A 25086-nucleotide genomic window follows, 5' to 3' on the forward strand; every position below is an offset into this window, starting at 1 on the left:
TTTGAGTTTGGTGTAAGACACCTGAGAATTTGACTTTCTTACAATTGCAACGAAGACTTCCCGATGCAGGTTGAGAGGCCAAAACACACGGCCACGTTGAGTCTTGTGTTTTAAGTATTTGAATTAAAGATTTCCTTGGCGCCTCGCGGTCATCTTCATTGTGTTTGGGAGTTTGTTAGACCCTGCGGGAGCTTGTTCTTCTGTTTCTGCCAGAACGCTGGTTGAAGCGTGTCTACAAATGTTGTGGTCTTGGTCACTACTGTAGAATCCCTGGACCATGTAAATGCCTGAAGAATTGATCTTTTTTTTTTTTCATGTTGTGAATGATGTTTGGGCTGCTTTAGAAGGAGGGAGAAAGGATACTGGGCTGTGTGCTAAAGAGATTTATTGCAAGTAGACTTATTTTGCATACTGTGCTGAACTGAGACCTGGGCTTATAATTGCGTTGGACATAATTGGTATAATAAATCAAAAGCATGGTGGCATCCATTCTGCCTCTTTTCCTTGTGTCATTGCGAACACCTGTCTCTCAGATTAACAATAATTTAAAAAGCAGCTTTCGATGGAGTAGAAAGCTGCTTTGATGGGTCAAATGTTTGCGTGAACCATGGAATTAACTGTGTCATAACCTGCAACTTAAGGAGAACTTTGCCGTCTCCGTGTTGTATTTGCTTTTACGATTAGGTCATTGACACAAGAGCTCAGACTAAAAGTTAGCACAACGTGTATAAACCTGGCACTGAAACGCCGGTGTTTGTGAAGAACAAGAACCTGGAAGGTTGAGGTTTGTGAAAACTTAATATTGTGTTTATTAACCTGAAGTAATCGGATAGAGTTCTACGAGCGACAACATGTAGGGTTACCATAGATGATCAAGCAAAAAAGAGGACACGTGGCCTCACCCCTAGGGTTACCAGACATCTGGACATGTCCTTGAAAAGGAGGACATGTCCAGGGAAATCCAGAAGTCTGGTAACCCTATGGACACGGTACTTTCTCGGGGGATGGAGGGCAGCAATCATATTAACAAAAACATATACACTTCTCCCTCCGTATTCACGGTTTCAGCAATCGCGGTTTTGATTATTTGCGGTTTTTAGCTTGCTGGCTTCTCCCCCCCCAAAAAAAAAATTACATCAGCTTGGATAGAGAAATCGCTGATTCCAAGCGTTTACAGAGAAAATCGCTGATTCCCAGCACTTTCTTCACCATGCTTTGCCTCTCCTTCAGGAACAAGCCAGGTCTCCCACATGTTATTCGCGGTTTTCCCTATATTCACGATGGTTTTTAATAGAAAACAGCGAATAACATATGGAAAAGTTATTCGTGGTTTTTCTGTATTTGCGGTTCTGTTAATTCCCTATCACCACGAATACGGAGGGAGAAGTGTAAATCCAAAATCGTATAAAAAGATAATAACAATCCCCCCAATTTATTTTTAAAAATGAAAAAAAAAAGCTGCAAATAACAGAAAACTGAACAAAATGGACTTTTTATGCTTGCCTCCCCCCTTCGTTTCCCCCCCTATAAAAAAAAAAGCAGAGACAAAAATGGAGCCTAGAGAGTTTGCGGCCTGTCCTCCTCCTCTCCGCCAGAAGACAGGTGTCATGTCTGCCAGAAGGACAGGCTACTAGACAAACAGAAAGCAAAGGGGAGAAAATCTGCTTCCCGCATTTGGTAAATGGCTCACAAAGGATGAGGTAATGGCCTGGCACCAGGTTTGATTACCAGTCCGGATCTGCAAGCTTTCTGCTGGAGCACTGACTCAAGAATGAAAAAATGCAGAAGCTTTGCAGCTACTTGTAATTTAAGTCAACTGTGGATTTATGAGCTATTTATCCTGCATTACAAGTTCAAATAGCATTATTTGGGACACTTGGCTTGTGTTTGTCAATGACAGAGTAGCAGATGGATGGGGAATGCACTAGTTAGTACTGGCTTGATAACATGATTAGCCACATGAATCATGACTTATCATGAACCCAGAGGCTGTAATAGTTAAATCAGCAAATACTCTCTGCTTAATGGAACCAGAAGCTTAGGAAACATGTAGGAAAAAGTGGCAGATGTGTGGAACAGTCTCCCGGAGGAAGTGGAGGAGAGGGAGACTGTGTCTGATTTCAAGAAGATGTGGGATCTCTTAGGCAGAGGAGGAGATAGTGGATGCTGCGGATGGGCCATTTGGCCTTTATCTGCCATCATGTTTCTATGTTTCTATAACTATAAAGCTCTATGACCTCACAATGCAGGTGTAAAAACCCTTAGCCTATAGGAAGAGGAAATGCAAATGTTAAGAGCCTTAGCCAATAGGGAGAGGAGGAGATAGTGGATGCTGCGGATGGGCCATTTGGCCTTTATCTGCCATCATGTTACAATGTTTCTATAACCATAAAGCTCTATGACATCACAATGTAGCTGTAAAGAGCCTTAGCCAATAGGAAGAGGAGATGCAAATGTTAAGAGCCTTAGCCAATAGGGAGAGGAGGAGATAGTGGATGCTGCGGATGGGCCATTTGGCCTTTATTTGCCATCATGTTACAATGTTTCTATAATTAATTATTCTCAATACAAGCTGAATATCTTCAAAATTTATAATCAGGTTTGCACTCTGAGGGGGGGGGGTGCTAGGGGGAAACACCTCCCCCTAGTACATTTAGAAGTCCTAGTGCTCCCGTTGGGGGGACGGGGGTGTTTGGGAGGAACCCCCCCTACTACACTGAAAACTCCCAAAGAAAGGAGAACAGGAGTTTTCAGTGTAGTGGGGGGAATCCCCCCACACCCCCCTCCAAACAGGAGCGCCAGTTCTTCTAAGTATAGTGGAGGGTGCCCCCCCCGTACCTCCTCAGAGCTCAAACCTGAAGGCCTGAAACAGGTAGAAATGGCGGCATGCATTAGTCGTGCGCACAAATGTCACCGTGGGATTGTCGACGCGCCAATGTTCGGCGTGCTTTTGACGGGTCACCGCAGAATCACAGGCCAGGTTTCCCCGGTTTTCAACCGGTCACTCTCACCACTGGGCATTTTTTTCTGTCATTTCGGTTCTGTACATCAAATTGTGTCGAGACCCACTTTAATTAACGCTCTAACCTTTCCTGCAATTAAGCATATCACGAACTAGAAGAGGCACTCGGTCTTTCCAGAGATGTTATATTTTCTTGTCACCAGGCAACCACATCCTACAATAGGAAAACAACCATAGCCTGAGCTTCTTCCAAAGGAAGAAACAGGAAATATTTGCCTGTGACTTAATAATCTTGGAGAGTCCCCAACAGCTTCGGAGAAATCTGAACAATAGCGTTTTGTTAATTGCCCCTTTAATGATGTTGGTTTATTAGGAAACCTCCCATTGGTTTCAAAGAGGTGACGGGCTTATCTAGAATTCCAAGCGATAGGCATTGACCTTTTTTCGTTTTGTGCTTGGAACGAAGCACACGGGAAATGAGTAAGTTTTGATGATTAATTCAGTTTTTAGAATGAGGGTCCCATTAAACCTATGTGAATTTGCAAAAATTTCCAAGCAGACATTGTTGACTTCATGATGAAAACATGGCGCACGTTATGCAATCTGATTCTCTTATCCTAGGAAACATAGACCTGGTGTGAGACCTATTGTTCAACATTCAGACTTTCTATATAGTCGGTGTCAGGTCAAAAGCGCGCCGGGACAAAGGCGCGCCCAGACAATTGAGCGCAGCGCAGAGGCGCGTGCCGCTCTAAATTACTGTTTTTAGGGCTACGACAGGGGGGCGTGGGGGGGAACCCCCCCACTTTACTTAATAGACATCGTGCTGCGTTGTGGGGGCATTGTGGGGGGTTGTAACCCCCCACATTTTACTGAAAACTTAACTTTTTCCCTGTTTTTAGGGGAAAAGTTCAGTTTACAGTAAAATGTGGATGGTTACAACTCCCCAAACCCCCCATAACGCCGGCGCGATGTCTATTAAGTAAACTGGGGGGGGGGGGGTTCCCCAACAAAACCCCCCCATCGGAGCCCCTAAAAACTGTAATTTTGTGCGACATGCGCCTCCGTGCTGCGCTCGATTGTCGGCGCGCACTTTTGTCTTTCGCGCCATTGTCTATGAACCCATATAGTCAGTGATTACTACTATCGTTTATCATTTCTATAGCATGTTGGGAAAAATGTATCACAAAACAGGGTGACGATGTGGAAAAGTGATGTAATTTGCTTTTCAGATATTTAATAAATAGTGTTTAAAAAATAAATAAAAGTGATGTTTTGTCTCCTATCAAGGGAGTAAATATATTTTCTTTGAACCTGCCCAATTAGGTTTTTTCCTGGAGGGTAAAGGAATCTCTAAACAGTCAGAATGAAACAGGTTATTAATGCGGTATTAATTAATGGATAGGATAACATCTTATACCGCTCTATTTCCTAATTTGTGAGTTTCTTGGGTATATGTTCCCCTTTCCCGAGGGGCTTTATTTAATTTTGTCTCTTCTCCTCTAATTGTGGACTGTATTTGATGATTGTTTTCATTGTTTATTTTTGTTTCTTAGTTTTTTAACTAAGTCAGATTATAATTTTTGTATTTCCTTTAACATCTTTGTAAAATGGGATGTAATAAAATGATAAATAAATAATAATAAATAAATAAAAGTGAACATAAGACTAGCCTTACTGGGTCAGAACAATGGTCCTTCAAGCCCAGTAGCCTGTTCTCACGGTGGCCAATCCAGGTCCCTAGTACCTGGCCAAAACCCAAGGAGTAGCAATATTCCATACAGAATCTCAAAGAACAGCAGCATTCTGGATTCCAACACAGTAGCAACATTCTAGAATCCCAAAGAATAATAGATTCCATGCGGAATCCCCAAAGTGTAGCCAGATTCTGGAATCCTAAAGAGTAACAAAAGATTCCGGAACCCTAAGGAGTAACAAGATTCCATGCTGCCGATCCAGGGCAAGCAGTGGCTTCCCCCATGTCTTTCTCAATAACAAACTATGGACTTTTCCACCAGGAACTTGTCCAAACCTTTCTTAAAACCAGCTACGCCATCCGCTCTTACCACAACCTCTGGCAACACTTTCCAGAGCTTAACTATTCTCTGAGTGAAAAAATTTTTTCCTCCTATTGGTTTTAAAAGTATTTCCCTGTAACTTCATCGAGTGTCCTCCTAGTCTTTGTAATTTTTGACAGAGTGAAAAATCGATCCACTTGAACCCGTCCTACTCCACTCGGGATTTTGTAGACTTCAATCCTATCTCCCCTCAGCCGTCTCTTTTCCAAGCTGAAGATCTCTCATATATAGAGTCAATCCAAATAAGATCTTCCATAATGTATATTATGTTATATGTTTATTGAATCTGAGATACCTTTACTATCTAGGAGACCAAAGCAGTTTACATTCAAAATTAAACAAAACGGAAAATGAAAAGTATGCCAGTTGTAATATAGGACAGCCTCTCAATCGAGCAGATGAAACTTAGGACAAAAAAAAATCTCTGACAAATTCAAATAGGTTAAAACAAAACAATTAAACAAATCATAATAAAAATGATTTTTGTGGTAACCTGCTTTTCCCACACTAAGCACAGATAAAGGCTTAATGTTCTTTAGTAAAAGGACCCCTAAGAGTTTGAAAAATCAACCTAGACATTTTCATTGTAATCATTTGCACAAAAGGCATCCCGTGAAAACTTATGAACAACCGGAGAAAGATCTTGATGTTGGCACATAGGGCACTATTCGAGTTGCAACCATTGTATCTTTCTAACTTGGTATTGTTTTATGCACCGAGACGTTTATTACGATCTTTAAATGATAATAGGGTAGCTGTTCCCCCATATTTTGAAGGCCCATCTTGCCTCAACTAGAGATTGTGCGTTTTTTTTTATTTAGTTCCACGATTGTGGAAGAGTCTGCCTATAGAATTGAGAAAGAAAGAATCGTATATAAATTTTTAAAGCCATTTAAAAGCACGTTTTTTCCAATTGGCTTTTTTAAATTGAAGGAATGAGTTTGGGACTGCAGTTTGTATTTTGTTCATTTTTAATAAACTTTTTAGCTTGTATTAATTAAATTTATTATTGATAATTGATTGTCATAGAAGATTAGGGGCTCATAATCGAAACGGAAATACGTCTTAAAAACCAGCCTAAATCGGCACTTGGACGTTGAGTAAGACAAGTCGTACAAGTGCCGATAATCGAACCGGGTTTTAGAGATATTTTTAAATGACTTAGGCCTTTTCAATGCTGCTGTACGCCCAGAGCTAAAAGGGGCGTTTTGGGAGGAGTGGTGAGGGCGGGACGTGGGCCGACCTAGACTTGTCGTACTGTAAGTACAACCGAAAGTTTAACAAGGCTGCCCAGACGGAAGTTATACGTAGCAACTTAGGTGATTGAAACCAGGTCTAAGTGGCAAAAAGGTATCCAAAGTGACCAGCTAACTACTACAAACACAAAGTACAGTCCCCCCACACACTCCCCCAGTGATCAGTGAGCACCCCCACCGCCAAAAAAATCATAATAAAAAACTTTACCTATCTGCCTCCCAGAACATCAGCACCTGGCATAGGAAAGCTTAATAGAGCAGCACAGAGGTGGCTTAAGTAGTCTGGGGCTATTGGGGTTGTAGACAGGTGGGACTAGTAGGTTTTGGGGGGCTCACCATGACCTATAAGGGAGTTGTGGTGAGATATGTATATGGCACCCTTTCTGTGAAGTTCGCAGCAGTGCCCTGTAAGGTGCCCCACGACTGTGTTGCCATGTCTGGGTGTCCAGTCCATCACTTTGCTGGCCCCGCCCACGTCCAAAAGGTCTTGTCCTAGGCGTTTTTGACTTGGACGAATTTTGGATGAGAATGAGGTATAACGATAGACGACTTAGCGGTGTGGCCGACCAAATGGCTGGACGTATAATTAGATGATTTTCGAAAAAAAATATTTTGGACGTATTTTTCGGGCATGGACTTTAGGCACTGCTGACTTTGGGCGACTTAGGCCCAAAACAGAAACATCCATTTCTTTTGATTATGCCCCGCCACGAATTTAGAGAGAAAAAAAAAATACTTTTAGCTTTCCTTTTCTTTCCTTTCTATTTTGAATGGAGCTCTTTTTAAAATTGTTTTGCATTATATATATTGTAAACCGCTTGGATCCTTTTTTGGCTATATTTAGCAGTATATAAAGTTTTTAATAAACATCCTCAACGGTGAGAGTGGACCAACCAAGGAAGACATGAAGGTTTTCTTGGCCACAACATTTCAGTTTTTGTTAAAAATTTAATGTCGGGTTATTTGGCATTTTGTTCAACGGGGGATTTTCTACTAGATGAATCCATGTTGCCAGCCTGGAAGCTTTTCAGTCCGACAGATAGCAGGTGTAGGCATGTCTCCCCTCCCCCTTTCTCTTGACCTAGTATCTTTTTTTTTTCCAATCCTGCTATGTTAGCTGGGATATGCAGCTTTCTTAAGTGGGACTAGAGTTCTGGGACACACCAAGGCCAGGCTGTGTGTCAACAGAGACTTTATTGTTTAACCACGGGACAGTGGTTGCTTTTTTTTTTTTTTTTAGATTCCAAATGTTCTTTCCATGCAGCAGCGAAGAAAAATTTCCCTGTAGACAAAGAACAAAGCACAGGGCCAGGAGCAGATGTAAAGACAGTTATGTTGTTACGAGTGATGCAAGACTAACTTTGGCTTCCAGTCAAAGGAAAGTAAAAAGTATACTCTAGGCAAAGACCATAAATAAAAACATGCATAGCGACATCAGGTAATTAATCGCATTTTGATAACAAGTTATAGCGTTCTCGAGAAATGGCAGAAAGATCTACTTCAATGTCTCAGTTATCCTCTGCATCATTTTTATAGCGTTGAAAGGCGTACGCAGCGCTGTACATGTAACATGCAATAGATGGTCCCTGCTCAGAAGAGCTTACAATCTAATTTGGACAGAGAGAAAGGTCATCTCGGGGTTTGGGAGTTTCTGGTAGGAGGAATGCACAACATTAAGTATAAATCACTCGGTGCTAAACGGAAGTATTTTGAAATCCTGCTCCATTTTTATGCCTGACTTCCATTATTGTTATAAAGCTCCTCTGCTCACCAGGGCAGAGTTGGAGCCAGGCAGCTTAAGGGATAGAGCTCATCTCTTGAATTCCTCAAAGAATCAAGTTACATGACCTTAGCTTACTTTTTTTTTTGTTCAATCTTTATTAAATGTTTTAACATCTTGCAGAATAATGCAAATCACAAGTAGATCATAACATACATAGAATATGACGGCAGAAAAGGGCCTACGGCCCAACAAGTCTGCCCACTCAAATAACCCTCCCCTCTAAGTTCCTCTTTGAAGTGAGCCCACGTGTTGATCCCATTTGATCTTAAAATCAGTCACGTTACTGGCCTCAACTACCTGAAGTGGAAGATTATTCCAACGGTCGACCACCCTTTCGGTGAAGAAGTACTTCCTAGTGTCATCATGGAATCTCCCGCCTCTGATTTTCAGCGGATGCCCCCTTGTCACCGTAGGGCCTGTAAGGAAGAAGATATCTTCTTCCACCTATACATACATATACATACAATAATAATAATAATAATTTATTTTTATATACTGCTATACCAAAAAGTTTGAAGCGGTTTACAACAAGGAAAGTTGATACAAACAGTGTGAGTAAGAGTAACATAAAAGGTAAAAATCAGTTAAACATAAGATTTGTGTAAAAAACACGGAACGTATTAAGGCGTCAACCTATCAAACAGATAGCTCTTTAACAGTTTTCTAAAATCAAAATAAGAAGTAGCCTCTAACATAGTTTTTGCAAGCCCTGTATTCAGTTTAGCGGCCTGGAAAAACTTCTTATAGCGACAGGATTTAATAGGGGGACAGTTGAACAAGCGAATCCTACGTGTACTCTTGTCAGAGTGACTCAAAAGAAAATGAAGAGCAAGATAGTCTGGTAACATCCCAAAAACTGCTTTATAACGGATACTAAAGAATTTAAACAGAACTCTGGAGTCTACCGGCAACCAATGAAGTTTTTGGTAAAAAGGGGTAATATGCTCCCATTTTTTTAAATCCAAAAATGAGGCGAACAGTTGTATTCTGAATCAATCTCAGTTTCTTGAGTATTTTCTTGTAAGCCCCTAGATATACAATATTACAGTAATCCAGAATATTCAAAATGGAAGAGTGTACCAGCAGACGAAAAGAGGCTTTGTCAAATAACTTTTTCGTGGTGCGGAGCTTCCAGAGTACCGAAATACATTTTTTAAATACTAAATGAGTATGTTTTTCCAGGGTAAGGTGTTTATCTAGAGTTATACCTAGTATTTTTATCCATTGTTCTATGTTGTATTCCCTCCCACTCACAAGAGAATCTTTGCAAAAACAAATCAATATCTTATCATCCCATCCCTCCCTCCCATTTGTCTGGCAGATCAATCAAACAATCGCACACGATTCTTAACAAAACCCTCTGGAAAGTATGCCTCAGCCTTTAATAGTTGCATCGGGTCTTGTGTAGAGTGTTTCATTGTTTATGTAACTTTCAAGGGCCTTTTCAAGCATCCAAATACCAGCATCCTAATCGCCAGGACATCCGAGCGCTGATTTTCAAAACTGTCTTTCTGGACGTCTTGAGTCGTTCATATACCCACTGTGCATCCAAGGCTAAAAGGGGGCGTGTTGGAAACAGGTCTAGCTCACAACGTCTTAAGTGCCAAAAGGGTACCCAAACTGACAAGATGGCCACTGAAGGGATTAAGTAATGATACCCCCATAGACCCATTCCCTCAGTGGTCACTGCCCCCTCCCACACACCAAAAGTCAGAATGCAACGGTGCATATCTGTCTCTAGAACAACGGCACCTGATATGGGAAAGCCTAGTAGAGGTGTACACGTGTTTTAAGTAGCCTTGTGAGTTGGCTAGTGAGCCAGGCCCGTAATCCACTCTAAACTACATTTATGGTGGAAAGTGTGAAGTCACCAAAATCCTACTATATTGCCATAAAGGAGCCACCTGCAGCCATAAGGGCTATTGGGGAGACAGACAGGTGGATATAATAGGTTTGAGGGGAGTTTTGGAGGCCTTGCTGCTCTGTTGGAATGCCTGTGTAGCCAGTTCATTAAAATGCTGGCCCCTTCCATGTCCAACTAGTCTGCATTAGGACGTTTTGAACTTGGGACGTTTTTGTGGTCGAAAATGACGAATAAAGTTGGACATCCTACGGTTGGATGTCCTGGCAGCCAAGACATCCAAGCAGATAATTAAAAAAATTAAATTAAATTAAAAATTTGGGTGTCTCGCGGTTTTGCTGGTTTCAAAAATTGCCATTTCTCTGCCTCTGACTTTGGACATCTTGCATCTCACCTTTGATTCCCAAATTTTTAAATAAATAAGGTAGGAAAAGCTGTCTTCCATCCAAAGCCTTAATAAACATTATCATTGTTTTGCTAATGTAGCATAGACTTAATTTTGGCTCTTCTGAAGAGTCAAATTTTAGCATCTTTTGTTTCCTAGGGGGCAAAACCTGACATTTTTGGTCAGTAATGTGACTGAGGGAACGCAACGATCCCTTGCTAAATTTGGATGAAAGCAAGGAGAGCGTCTCGCTAAATGGATCAGAACTGACAAAAACTTCCATGGTAAGGAATTAGTGGTCTGGGCCCCATTTGCACCCAGTTCTCTTTCCGGCATCGGAATCCTTTCGGATAGATCTAGGAGGCTGTGAAAAGTCTGGCATGTGTCATCTGCTTTTCGTTACTTAGCGGAATCACTTCCCGGGGCGTCTCATAGTCTGCAAAAGGTGTTGGCATCAGCTTGCGTTTTAATTTAATTTAATCAAAGATATAGACCTGGTGTTTTGCCAAAGACAGAACATAAGAAGTTTCCTCCGCTGAGGCAGACCAGAGGTCCATCTTGCCCAGCGGCGGCCCATCAGACCTACTTGCCTGAACAGTGGTCCTTGACTAATTTTATAACTTACCTCTAATGCTCTAATGCTCTATCCCTATAACCTACCTCTACTCCTATCTGTACCCCTCAATCCCTTTGTCCTCCAGGGAGGAGCCTTTTGCAAAACAAAGCCCTCTTGGTCTGCTCTTCAGGAGAGGACTGGGACAGGAGGACAATGAACCAGAAGCTGATGAAGTCCACAGACTGCATCACTGTCTTACTCCCTTTATACCAGGGCCAGGGGTACGAGGCAGCTCCTTTTCTGCAGGCTTTATTTTATTGCATGCTAAATTTGTTCATTATCTGTAGACCTAATTGCTTTCTAAAGCACACGTTATTGCCAGACCCTTTGAATTTTAGGCCAGGGGTACAACAGGGTCACAATAATGTCAGCTGTTGCCTGTTTGCAGAACTACTAAGCGGGTTTAGGCTTCAAAGGGGGCCTTGTGCCTCGTGCATAACCACATAGCGACAATTCAGTACTTGAAATTCATATGCTTGAAACAAATAAACATTCAGTTCCTCTTGAGCGGCGGTCTTTGCTGGAACACTAGTGATTGTTGCTAAACCAGTTTTCGCTGATGTAATCGATGATTGACTTTGCCGGCCTGATGCACAAAATGGTTCACTGTGTGTTTTTTTGCCCGATCTGACTCAGCCATGCAAATAAGCTCTTTAATATTAAAACGCCATGCAAACTAGCTGAGTGATTGATGCACAAAAACAAGTGATCGCTTATTGGTCATGACCCATTGCTTACCTTTACAAATTAATATATTTATAACATGCATACTTTTTTTTTTTTTTTAATGGGTACAGATGCTATGTATGTTACACATGCACAATATCTGTCCCATTAAAAAAATAAAAAAAATAAAGCCAAGCCCCCCCCCCCCCACCGATGACGAGTCACCACCCGATGACAACTGCAGGTCCTCAAATCCCCAGATAGACAGGAAGAATGCCCACTCCCTCTTGCCACTGGATGCCCCCCATGCCAGCCGCCCCCCCCCCCGGAACCATCCCCTACCCTCCCCCTTCCCCCAAAAAATAGGCAGAAAGGATGCAGATGCCATCCAGATTGTGGCCCCAAAGAGACAGGGTTTGTGTGGGTTGGGGAATGGGGCGGGGCCACACATCCTTTTTTTTTTTAATAACAAAATCTGCTAATCCTACACAAGCCCACTGGAGGAGTTTTGCTGAAGGAACAGAACTATTAGATTTCTTAAATTTACACATAAGATTTCATTTTTTATTCACATTTAAACGGCATTCATTCCACCTTGATTGCAGGCGTTCTTTGCCAGAAAAGGGTGCAAGCCTTTCGACGACTCAGCTGGCATCTGAATATAAGTCATGAACTGAAGCAATGGGTGGAAGAGCGAATGGGAAAATAGCTTTGTGTGAAAACTTAAAAGGAGAAATTATTTTAGCAATGGATAAAAGCATGTGGTTCCTTAAGTGACTGTGAATGGAAAAAAAAGTGGGATTTGTTCGTTAAGACAAAACCCTTCAGAGCAATCGGCTTTTTGCCCAGTTTCAACTGATCCACTGGGCACAGTAAAGTCATGAAAACCTAGGAACAGTGTTAAGTTGTGCAGAATGATTTCCCAAATGGTAATTGGAAAAGAAATGTATAGTATCTTCTTTAATTCCTGTGTTTCAAGGTCTGAAAAGATTCCCAGTATGGTAAGTACCTTCCTTAATAATATTTTTGGTTGCCAAATGGTTGATAGGAGAAAGGAATACTGTCTAGAGCAGTGGTTACCAACCCTGTCCTGGAGGAGCAGCAGGCCAATCGGGTTTTCAGGCTAGCCCTAATGAATATGCATGAGATAAATTTGCATATAATAGAAGTGGCAGGCATGCAAAACTGCTTCATGCATATTCATTAGGGCTAGCCTGAAAACCCGATTGGCCTGGTGGTCCTCCAGGACAGGGTTGGGAACCACTGGTCTAGAGCATTGGGTTGGGTTTTCAGAATAACCCTAATGAATATGCATGGAGCGGATTTGCATGCCTGGCACCTCCATTATAAGCTGATCTCTGTCATGCATATTCATTAGGGCTGTCCTGAAAACCCGACTGGCCTGGTGGTCCTCCAGGACAGGGTTGGGAACCACTGGTCTAGAGTTTGCAATGAGAATTAAAGTAGAATTGTATCATGCTAAAAGCCAAAGAGAGAGGAAAGCCTAGCCCTACTATAGGGCCACAAAGGGATCACTTTTATACAGGATGCTTATGTCTAGGGTTATCAGTCTTTAGAGAGGACTGTCTGGGTGCCTCGACGGACTTTCCAAAACCCGGTAGTTTGTCCAGGTTTTGGAAAGCCCTGACCTCCCAGCCGCATCTGGAGTGCCTCTGAGCATGCGCCCTCGATGTCGCACGCACCCCTGCATGTTCGGAGACCCTCCAGACGCAGCCCGGGGGTTGGAGAACAAAAACGAGGCTTTGTGGGCTGGGGGGGGGGGGCAGTATGAGGCGGGGCTGGAGGCAGAATGGGGAGGGGCTAGGGGATGGAACAGGGGGCCACGTGTCTGGGTTTCTCTGGACAAAAAAATCTGGTAACCCTACTTACGCTCAAGACGCCACTGCCTATGCAAAAAGAGATTTAAGGGCCTTCCAGCTGAAGTGAAGGAGTTTAAAAAAGTGAATGATTATTTCACAAACTGCACTGTTTTAATGTGGACATTTTCAACTGATTCACATCCAGAAATGTACAATTAAGGTACAAGAGGCCAGCCTGGTGACTCAACCGTTTGAAACCACTAATCCTGTCTGGCTTGTGAAGCTCCACTTATGAAAAGAGTCTATTCTTGGTCTGCTGGAAGAACTGCACAAAGACACGTTTAAAAGCATAAAGAAGAACAGATTCTTATCTGTGGTGGTTCACAGCGACAGAAGCTGAACTTTTGCTGTTGGTTAGAAAACCCAATTTCCTCCTCTACGTCTTTCTAATGTACCACCATGTTTGACTGCCAATGTCGCATGATTTCAGTTCTGTTGTTTCATGGCAGACGTCCACCGGGTCTAACCACATGCCTTTTTTTTCCTTCTACAGGATAATATGTCTCTTGGAAGCACTCGCAACAGAAAGTCGACACCCGTGTCTCCTGCAAGCCCAAATGACAGCAAACCGGTTCCCAACATGCAGTATAATAATCCTTCTAAACTATACGCAAACAATATGGAAGCCAATTTGCCAACACACATGAGTGGACTGCAGATTTCTTCTCCCCAAAGGTACATAAGAGGGCGGATTAGATACCTGTGATATAGTTTTTATTAGTCTCTCTAGGTAACCAATGTGTTTTGACTTTATGAAAGACAAACACTAGAGCTCTCTATTCAAAATGATTTAAATGGTCAGGAGAGGCTGATATTATGATGTCATAATATCTTATTCCACCAATACGTAAGAGTGATGTCATAATGGCTTGACTCTCTTATTACATATAGCAGGGAATTCAGTTTCATAAGAACATAAGAACAGCTTTACTGGGTCAGACCAATTGTCCATTTAGCCCAGTATCCCATCTTTGCGGAGGACAATCCAAGTCACAAGTACCTGGCAAAAAAAACCCAAATAGTAGCAGCAGTCCATTCCACCAATCCAGGGCAAGCAGTGGCTTCTCCCATGTCAATTTCAACTGCAGTTCATGGACTTTTCCTCCAGAAACTTGTCCAAACTTTTCTCAAAACCAGCTGCATTAACTATTCTCTGAGTGAAAAAAATATTTCCTCCGACTGGTTTTAAAAGTATTAGGGCTCCTTTTATCAAGGTGCGCTAGGGGGGTTAGCGCGTCGGACATTTAATCACGTGCTAACCCCTGCGGCAAGCCAAAAAACTAACGCCTCGTCAATGGAGGCGTTAGTGACTAGCGCGGCAGGCGGTTTAATGTGTGGTATTCCGTGCGTTAAACCCTTACTGCGCCTTGATAAAAGGACCCCTTAGTCTCTAACTTCGCGTATCCCCTAGGCTTTGTAAATTTTGATGCAGTAAAAAAATCGACCGACTTGTACCCATTCTACACCACTCAACATGAGCTACCATTAATATATGTTATTAATACCTAGGTATCATGGCATATAATGGGATCTGTGCTAATAAAGCACAAGTTAGTGGTATAATTATATATCTTAATGGTAGCCCATGTTAATCCCCTAAATGTCACAAATGTCCAGCAAATCTGGATCTCAGCAAACCAAACTGGTTCCATGCAGATCTTAAGAGATGCCAGTGACCATATAGGAGGTAATTTTTCAACTGGGTGCATCTATATCAGTGGTCTCAAACTCGTGGCCTGGGGGCCACATGCAGCCCGCCAGGTACTATTTTGAGGCCTTCGGTATGTTTATCATAATCACAAAAGTAAAATAAAAGAGTTTCTTCATCATATGTCTCTTTAGCTATAAATGACAATATTATTATTAAGACTTAGCCAAAAAGAAAGATTTATCAACTACACTTCCACCTCCGTATTCGCGGTGGTTAGGGGCAGAGCCGGCCCGCAAATATTAAAAAAAACGCTAATAATATTCGGGCCGGTTCTGCCCCTAACCCCTGCTTCCCCCGGCAATTTTAGGCAGGAGCGATCTTCCCACGCTCCTGCCCCATGCAGATCGCTCACAGGAAATGGCTGCCTTGAGCTCCCGTAGTCTCTCGAGCCATTTCCTATGAGCGATCTACACGAGGCAGGAGTGTGGGAAGATCGCTCCTGCCACGAAAACCCGCTAGACTACCAGGTAAGACTTAAGGGGGGGGGGGGGGGCTTACAGAGCTTAAAATAGCCCGAATAAAGAAAAAATGAATTATAGGTTTAAAATCCCGAATAAGTGAATCCGTAGATACGGAAACCGCTAAAACGGAGGGGGAAGTGTATAACGAGTTTTACCTCATGCATGTCTTTAATAAGACATTAACTATTTTTTTCTGAGGCCCTCTAAGTACCTACAAATCCAAAATGTTGCCCTGCAAAGGGTTTGAGTTTGAGACCACTGGTTTAGAGTGCACTGAGCACTAATTCTACAGCAACATGGAGATGGCAAGATTAGTCACCACCTATGCTTCTAGATTTGGATATGTCCACTTAACCTTTTCCTTTCGTAATAAATTTTACGTTACGCTGGTTCCAATCGTAATTATTTTAGCAAAGTTTTGTATTATTCACCGTTATCATTTACGGCTATTGTAAACATAATGTAAATAAGTCATAAGTCTGTAAATTCAAATATTTTGTGTTCCTGGCTCTTTATTAGTCCACGATGGCAATGACAGTTTTGGAATGTCCCGTCATCCAGGACAAACGATAGGAAAAGGTTAAAGCCATTTTAACAGTAGGAATGTGTGCGCACAAATGGTGGCGTAATTAGTACATAATTTATAGTATTCTGTTAAGTTACATATGTGAATGTTAGTTCCAGCCATGCCTCTCCCCTTGCAATTACACCCCACCCACCCCCCTTTACAAAATCATACAAGAGGTTTTTAATGCCGGTTGGCGCTGAATGCTCTGCGCTGCTCCGACGCTCCTGGGAACTCTGTGACCGTCAGAACAGTGCAGAGCATTCAGAGCGCCGGCCGGCGCTAAAGATCTCTTGCGCGGTTTCGTAAAAGGGGGAAACGGGGAAGCTAGTTGAGTGCATCATTTACAGAATAGCGCGGAGTGTGCCCTTACCTGCGTAAGAGCTCGCATTCTTTCATTTAAACACACGAAGGCACTTAAAACGTAGACCAAAGTTATGGAAGGAAGAGAAGGAAAGATTTTTGTGCTTTGATGCGACCCAACTTTTTTCAAGGATTTATACTTTCCTGGCTAGATGGGTGATAAATCACAAAGTATACAGACGGTGCTATAAGAACATTATTAGCCTTTCTACTTTCTTAGGAAGAAATGCCACGATGTTATTTTGTCTGACATGTTGTGTTTGGCCGAGAAGCAAGATCATGTTTTTGTTTTCATCCATTAATCTTGCATGAAACTTGGCGCACTCTTTGTTTTAACTAGTGCCGATTCCCTGCGATCCCTCCCAAGAAGCAAAAATGGAATCGACACGCAGTCGGATGTGTATAGGATGCTTCAGGATTACAGTGGACCCACGTCGCAGCCCAAACAGTCAGGCTCCTTCAAATATCTGCAGGATATGTTAGAAGCTGGAGAGAATGGTAAGGATCATTATAGCATTGCCTAGGGATATAGCGAAAGGCTTGTGCCTAAGGTCCTGCTCCCCACCCTGTCGTTGTTTAATTACGGTAGAATTTTTCAGTGTTTCAAGTTTATTGATTTTTGATATCCCGATCATAAAACAAATATCTGACCGGTTAACAATTTAAAAAAAAAAAAGAATTTAAAATAGGAGAGTGAGAACTAGATATTGGTGTGTTGGAAAAATTAACGAAAACATATTAGACATATACTGACAAACATGACCGTGAGGAAAATTGGGAAGGAAGGAAAAAGTTACATAATATTAGAGGAAATGAGATAGAGGGAAGGGATAGAACATAAAGGACAAGGGTGCAAGGTATAAATGATATGCGCAGAAATGAAAGAGATCTTTTGTGAAAAGGATGAGTAAGTAAGTGGATATAAAAGATTAGGATTTATTAAAGGCATCCTTGAATAGGAAAGTTTTAAGATTAGTTTTAAATTTAGGTAAATGAATTTCATCCCGAAGAAATTGAGGGAGAGAATTCCATAATGAAGGGGCTGTTATAGCAAAATTTGTTTTCCTTGTATAGTAAGATTCTTTTAGGGAGGGAATGAAAAGGAGTTTTTGGTCAGTAGATCGTAAGGTACGGGGAGAACTTTGGGGTATTAGTAATTTGCCCTTCTATACCTTACTTTAAGGGAATCTTGGCATGAAGTCCCAAAAACTATAATTTCCTAAATGCTGGCACAGATGACGATGATGACATGTTAATTGTAGCACAATATCAATGGATGGTGTGTTCCCACATACTCACATTAGTAAGTCCTTGATGATCCCCTTTCAGAAATGATTCTTGAATTCTTGACTACGGCATATTCACACGAATCTTCTAACGTGACCTCCATGATTTTTGTTACTATGTAGCATCTTAGATTCCATTTGTTGTAATCCTAGATAGAGCCATACGTCTACTATTGCCTGGCATTCTTGTACACTTAACCCCTCCGTATTCGCGGTTTCGCAGTCCGCGGTTTTGGATATTCGCAGTTTTTTGAACGAAGGCCCCGCCCCCAAATTTACATCACAGGAAATCGCTCTCCCAGCTGAACTTTCTTCATTGGAACAGGTCAGGTTATTCGCAGTTTGGGGTCTTTTTTTTTTTTTTGTTTTGTTTTCAGAAAAACCGCGAATAACATATGAAAAGTTATTCGCGGTTTCTCTCTATTCGCTGCCGTGCCTTTCCCCTATCACCCCTGCTTTTCTGGGCTTCTAGCTCATTTAATTACCTTCAAGGTTTTTCAACTTTGTCTTCTGTTATCTGGTTTGTGTTTTTGCGCACAAGTTAGAAAATATAGTGAGAGTGTTTACGTATTTCCAAATGTAGTTTTACACTTCTCCCTCTGTATTCGCTGTGATAGGGAATTAACAGACCCGCGAACACAGAAAAAACGTGAATCACTTTTTCATGTGTTGTTCGCTGTTTTCTATTAAAAACCAACGTGAATATGGTGAAACCGCAAATAACAAGGTGGGAGACCTGGCCTGTTCCTGAAGGAGAGGCAAAACACGGTGAAGAAAGTGCTGGGAATCGGCGATTTTCTCTGTAAATGCTTGGACTCAGTGATTTCTCTATGCAAGCTGACGTATTTGGGGGTGGGGAGGAGCCAGCAAGCTAAAAACCGCAAATAATCGAAACCGTGATTGCTGAAACCGTGAATAAGGAGGGAGAAGTGTTCATCCGAAACATTGGATTGTAAAAGGGACGTGACTTAACTGTGTAATAGTGCTTTTGATATGAAGTAAGTAGATTTTCAGGAGAAACGTTAGCTGCATGGGTAAAAGACTGGCTCAAAGTTAGACTCTCTCCGAAACGTCAGAAGTGATCAGTGGAGTGCCGCAGGGCTCGGTCTTGGGTCCAATCCTATTTAATATCTTCGTAAGGGACCTAGCTCAGGGGCTTCGAGGGAAAATTACATTATTTGCCAATGACGCCAAACTATGCAACAGCACAGTGCCCGACTATATGACGCAGGATCTACTCTTACTGGATCATTGGTCCTCAACTTGGCAACTAAGTTTTAATGCCAAAAAGTGTAAGGTCATGCACCTTGGCAGCAGAAATCCATGTAGAACTTACACCCTAAATGATGAGACCTTAGCAAGAACTGCAGCAGAATGGGACTTGGGAGTGATCATTAGTGAAGACATGAAGACTGCCAATCAAGTGGAGAAAGCTTCCTCCAAGGCTAGACAAATGATGGATTGTATCCGAAGAAGTTTCGTCAGCCGGAAGCCCGAAGTTATAATGCCGTTGTACAGATCCATGGTGAGACCTCATCTAGAATATTGTGTACAATTCTGGAGACCACATTATCAAAAAGATGTGCGGAGAATTGAGTCGGTTCAGCGAATGGCCACCAGGATGGTCTCATGACTCAAGGATCTCCCGTATGAGAAACAGCTGGGTAAGTTGCAGCTATACTCACTCGAGGAACGTAGAGAGAGGGGAGACATGATCAAGACATTCAAATATGTCACGGGCCGTATTGAGGTAGAAGAGGATATCTTTTTTCTTTAAAGGACCTACGGTGACAAGAGGGCATCCGTTGAAAATCAGGGGTGGGAGATTTCATAGCAACACCAGGAAGTATTTCTTCACCGAAAGGATAGTTGATCATTGGAATAGTCTTCCACTGCAGGTAATTGAGGCCAGCAGCGTGCTGTATTTTAAGAGAAAATGGGATAAGCATGTGAGATCACTTCAAGGAAGGTGGGTGGGTGGGTCATTAGAGTGGGCAGACTTGTTGGACCGTGGCCCTTTTCTGCCGTCATCTTCTATGTACAATTTTCTTTTAGTTTTTAATGTTTCCTTCATGCTTAAATGATATTAATTTAAACACTACACTAAAATATCCTGGGGTTTTTTTTTTTTTTTTTAAATGTTTATTCATTTTCAAATTAAACAATAAGTGCACAAAAATATATCATAAAAGTAATTTCCATATAGCACTATAGTATCTAACAGATAAATCTAATAGTGTAAAATCCCCATCCACCCACCCTACATCACATTCTCAACTAGAATGGAATATACTATATTATACAACATATTATAACATATTGTATTAAATTACATCCCAAATCCACCCTTCCCCTTGAGTGTGCTAGATCAAACTAAGAATGGGGTTTTTTAATGGGCGAGCAGAGTGAAGAGGGGTCTATGGCACATGCTCTGCATCTGATGGGAGAAAACTGGTGCCATTTTTGGAATCAGCAGGCAAACATACCCCGAAACAGATCTAACATTTTAGGCACCAGAATGAGTGTTATCATTCTTGTAACCCTCATAACATTTTATGACATTCAGAATCTTGGCAAAAGCAGCCTCCTATGTCCTCTGTGCCTGGCTCCTGTTTCACCAGTTCCATCCATTACCATCTTAGTCAATCTGTTACGCTTTCTTCATGGCTCCCTTTTATAGAGAACACACTTCCAACCTTTCTGTTCTTTCCTGTTTCTGGGGGCTGAGTGCTGTTTCTCATTAGGTTATCCTGACCTCCTTGGGTTTTTTTTTTTTTCATTCAGCGTGTCTTCATGTAAAGTTCCAGATCCCTTCTATGAATGTTTTAGCACGTCTCGAGGTAGTGAGAATATGGAACTTCCCGGGTCTACAATTACAACCCACAAAAGCCACCTAATTCTGGACCTTTAGGAGCCAAAAACCTTGCAGAATTCCATGGCTGTGGGATCACACACTGGCCATTTGGAATATATTTAACCCTTTCACTGAGTGATGACTACACTTAGAACTCCGCAATATGGATGAAAAAAGACATTCAGCGAGAGGGGGGTATAACTGGGGAGTGATATACTGCATGGATTAAAAACCTAGTCAATAAATCTACAGTCTGTATAGATTAGACCAGTGTATCGCAAACTGTGTGCCTCCTGAGATTTCAGGTATGCCGTGAGACGCTGGGGAGTAGGAGAGACGTCAGCTGCCTGCCTACAGGATGTGCCTCTTGCAGAAGAAACACATCCTGTAGGCAATCAGTCAGCACTGGCACCTCTCCTTCTCAGATTGTGATGTCATAATGCCTCATTCCACCAATGCCTAAGCTCCGTCCTCATCTGCATAAGCCTCAAACCCTTTAAAATCCTAAGTAGCAACATTCTAGAGCTCAGATTGTGATGTCATAATGCCTCATTCCACCAATGCCTAAGCTCCGTCCTCATCAGCACAAGCCTCAAACCCTTTAAAATCCTAAGTAGCAACATTCTAGAGCTCAGATTGTGATGTCATAATGCCTCATTCCACCAATGCCTAAGCTCCGTCCTCATCAGCACAAGCCTCAAACCCTTTAAAATCCTAAGTAGCAACATTCTAGAGCTCAGATTGTGATGTCATAATGCCTCATTCCACCAATGCCTAAGCTCCGTCCTCATCTGCACAAGCCTCAAACCCTTTAAAATCCTAAGTAGCAACATTCTAGAGCTCAGATTGTGATGTCATAATGCCTCATTCCACCAATGCCTAAGCTCCGTCCTCATCAGCACAAGCCTCAAACCCTTTAAAATCCTAAGTAGCAACATTCTAGAGCTCAGATTGTGATGTCATAATGCCTCATTCCACCAATGCCTAAGCTCCGTCCTCATCCGCACAAGCCTCAAACATTTTCACATCCTAAGTAGCAACATTCTAGAGCTCATTGTGATGTCATAATGCCTCATTCCACCAATGCCTAAGCTCCGTCCTCATCAGCACAAGCCTCAAACCCTTTAAAATCCTAAGTAGCAACATTCTAGAGCTCTGATTGTGATGTCATAATGCCTCATTCCACCAATGCCTAAGCTCCGTCCTCATCAGCACAAGCCTCAAACCCTTTAAAATCCTAAGTAGCAACATTCTAGAGCTCTGATTGTGATGTCATAATGCCTCATTCCACCAATGCCTAAGCTCCGTCCTCATCTGGACAAGCCTCAAACCCTTTCAAATCCTAAGTAGCAACATTCTAGAGCTCAGACTGTGATGTCATAATGCCTCATTCCACCAATGCCTAAGCTCCGTCCTCATCTGCACAAGCCTCAAACCCTTTAAAATCATGTGTTCGAGGCTTGTGCAATTAAGGCAGGAATGGGATGGGAATATTGAGATTCCACAGGGACAGGGATAAATTTGTCTCCGTGTCATTCTCTATATCATTAGAGCAGTATCTTAACGTAAAGAATCTGTTAAGTTTTAAAGCATTTTGTAAACCTTGGAGTAGCCCTAATAGCTATAGCAGTGACAACCAAGGAAGACCATTTCGTGTGATGTTGGGCAAGTCACATAACCCTCCATTGCCTCAAGTACAAGTGAGGGGGGGGGGGTCTCCCCAGGCGCCATGTTGGTTGGGGCACCGGCACCCCTCCAACTCCTGCCTCTTCCCATTCCTCCCATCCATGCCCACCCACCCCCTCTCCCTTCCCCCATACCTCTAGGTGAAGTTGTTGTTCGTGGCGGTCAACAACAAGCTCTTTGCCACACTGTCAGCTTTCCCGCTGACGTCATTCTGCGTGCCGCACATAGGAAGTGAAGTCGGAGCAAGAGCCAACGGGGTCACGAGGAGGAGCATATTGTTGTCCGCCACGAGGGACCACTTCAATTAGAACAGGGATCTCAAAGTCCCTCCTTGAGGGCCACAATCCAGTTGGGTTTTCAGGATTTCCCCAATGAATATGCATTGAAAGCAGTGCATGCAATAGATCTCATGTATATTCATTGGGGAAATCCTGAAAACCCGACTGGATTGTGGCCCTCGAGGAGGGACTTTGAGACCCCTGAATTAGAGGGAAGGGGGGGCACACGCAGCAGGTGGTATCGAGGACGGAGCGGGGGGGGGGCGCTACCACCCCGGGGTCCTCTTGCCCTCGCTATGCCACTGCCAGAGGCGACAGGGAAATGCCTAGTATTCCTTGAGCTACAATTGAACAAGGTGCGAATTAAATCCAAAGACCGGTTTATCCTTACACACATTCTTTAAGTATATTTTACAGTTATTTACGCCCTTCCCTTTTACAAAACCATGCTAACGTTTTTAACGCCAGTCAAGGCAGTAATAGAATAGAATTCCTGTGAGCGTCGGAGCTGTTACTGCCACGGTTGGCACTAAAATCCCCGCTATTGTTTTGTATAAGAGGGAGGGGGAGGGGGGGAAGGTTTAATAAGGTGAAAAAAGCAAAGCGCCTTATTGTGTTAATAAGAACAGTACTCAGTGTGAAGTTTGAGATAATTTTGGAAAACAGATAAAATCTACTTCTCGGTGTATGCCCTGCAGCCATGACAACTGACATAACAATTTTAACCAGCAGAGAATGCATGGGAATTCTTGAAATGATTTGGTAACTTATTTTCAGTTCATACTATTAAGGCATATAAATTATTATAGGGACACGGACATAGCACAGTAGAACAGACAGTAACTGGTTCATTTCCAGGCAGAGATTCATAAATGCCCACAGGATCTTCAAACTGCATTTTACTCATGGAAAGAGAGCGAGACGGAAAAATGTCATCGATCTTCAAACTGCGTTCCATTCATTTTGCATCTTGCACGACGGAGTCGTCTGCTACCAGCATGTATTGTGCCATTGTGTAATGGGAAAAAAGACCGTTAGGGACAGTGGAAAAGTATGCTCACAGAGAAAATGTCAGATTCTGGCATTGCTATAAAACTGGCTTCATTAGAGTAGCTTGCTTGTTTGCTTTTCTTTTGCAGAAGGTAGTCCTGAGCCCTGCAGCTTTTTTTTTTTTTTTTTTCCGTTGTCAGCAAGTGGGTGAACTACTGCATTTCTTAAACGAGCTGGAGAGATGACATTCATGCTCTCCTGGAATTTATATGTGCTGTTGTCGATGTTTAGAAGACTGCCATCTGCTGGACATTAACTGTACCCCTGAGCCAGGCCCTCGTGCCAAAACACGGACCGTGTTGGGTCTACAGCGTGTGCCTATAATTTATTTATTTTACTTATTTATTTGGTTTTATATCCTGTCCTCCCAGGGGAGTTCAGAACGGGTTACAAGTTTACATACATATGTATATGTTCTTATACAGGGTGTTGGCAAACATGGTATATGGCAGGACATCGTCTGATAGAGATGGCAAAACAGAACATAACATGGTATGGTGAAGCATTGTATGGCAAAACATAGTATGACAAACAGGATCCCCAAAAAACAGGCAGACAACCCCGCATCAATTATGCAACAAATAGAAAGTGGGGGAAGGAATCGCACACTTCAAGCTGAGATACAGTAGAGTTTATTGAATATAAAAACAATTGTTTAAAAAACAAGCATGTCACATTTGACAAAGACACTTTTGTAAATTTGTGAATCACACTACAATCTTATAAAAATATGCTGTCACACAGCTTTGAAATGTATATCAGGCTTCTGGCTGTGAGCACTTGAGACCCCTGATTTCTCTCTATAATACCTATGAGAGTGTGTATATATTTGTGTGACAGCGTATTTTTATACATTTGACAAAGAAACAACATGTAATGTTTTTATCAAGTACCTAATTTCATTTTAATTTGATACATTGTAAACCGCTTAGGTCAGTAAAATGCAGGAGCAGTATATCAAATCTTAAATAAACATAAACATAATGTAACCAATCTATCTTGAAGACTCGGCATGGTCTGTGTTTCGGCTTCTTCTGCTTCAGGAGTACAAATGGTGATCTAAAAAAAAAAATATATATATATATATATTTTTTAGATCACCATCTGTCTTATGAGAGATCTTGAGCGGTACTGTTTGAGTCCTGTCTTCCTTCAAAGTTTTCATATATTTAGGGGGTACTTTCACCCAGTGGCACTAATTTTTTTTTTTTGAAGCATTTTTATGTTCTGACATTATGTATGTTGTCCTTTGAAACTTTTCTGGTCTTTATACAGTATATATATCTCACACAATAAAACACCAGAAAAGTATTAAAGGACAACATACATAATATCAGAACATAAA

General features: G+C 42.1%; 1 protein-coding gene across 1 annotated transcript in view; it reads left to right on the plus strand.

Moving 5' to 3' along the window:
• PDLIM4 (PDZ and LIM domain 4) overlaps positions 1-25086 on the plus strand; it is a 90715-nt gene that overhangs the window by 60015 nt on the left and 5614 nt on the right. The window contains exons 4-5 of the mRNA XM_033927476.1: positions 13981-14162; positions 16928-17085. Coding sequence (XP_033783367.1) covers positions 13981-14162; positions 16928-17085 — 340 coding nt within the window. The remainder of the gene's footprint in view (positions 1-13980; positions 14163-16927; positions 17086-25086) is intronic.

This window comes from Geotrypetes seraphini, chromosome 18 (assembly GCF_902459505.1).
Source record: "Geotrypetes seraphini chromosome 18, aGeoSer1.1, whole genome shotgun sequence".
NCBI lineage: Eukaryota > Metazoa > Chordata > Amphibia > Gymnophiona > Dermophiidae > Geotrypetes > Geotrypetes seraphini.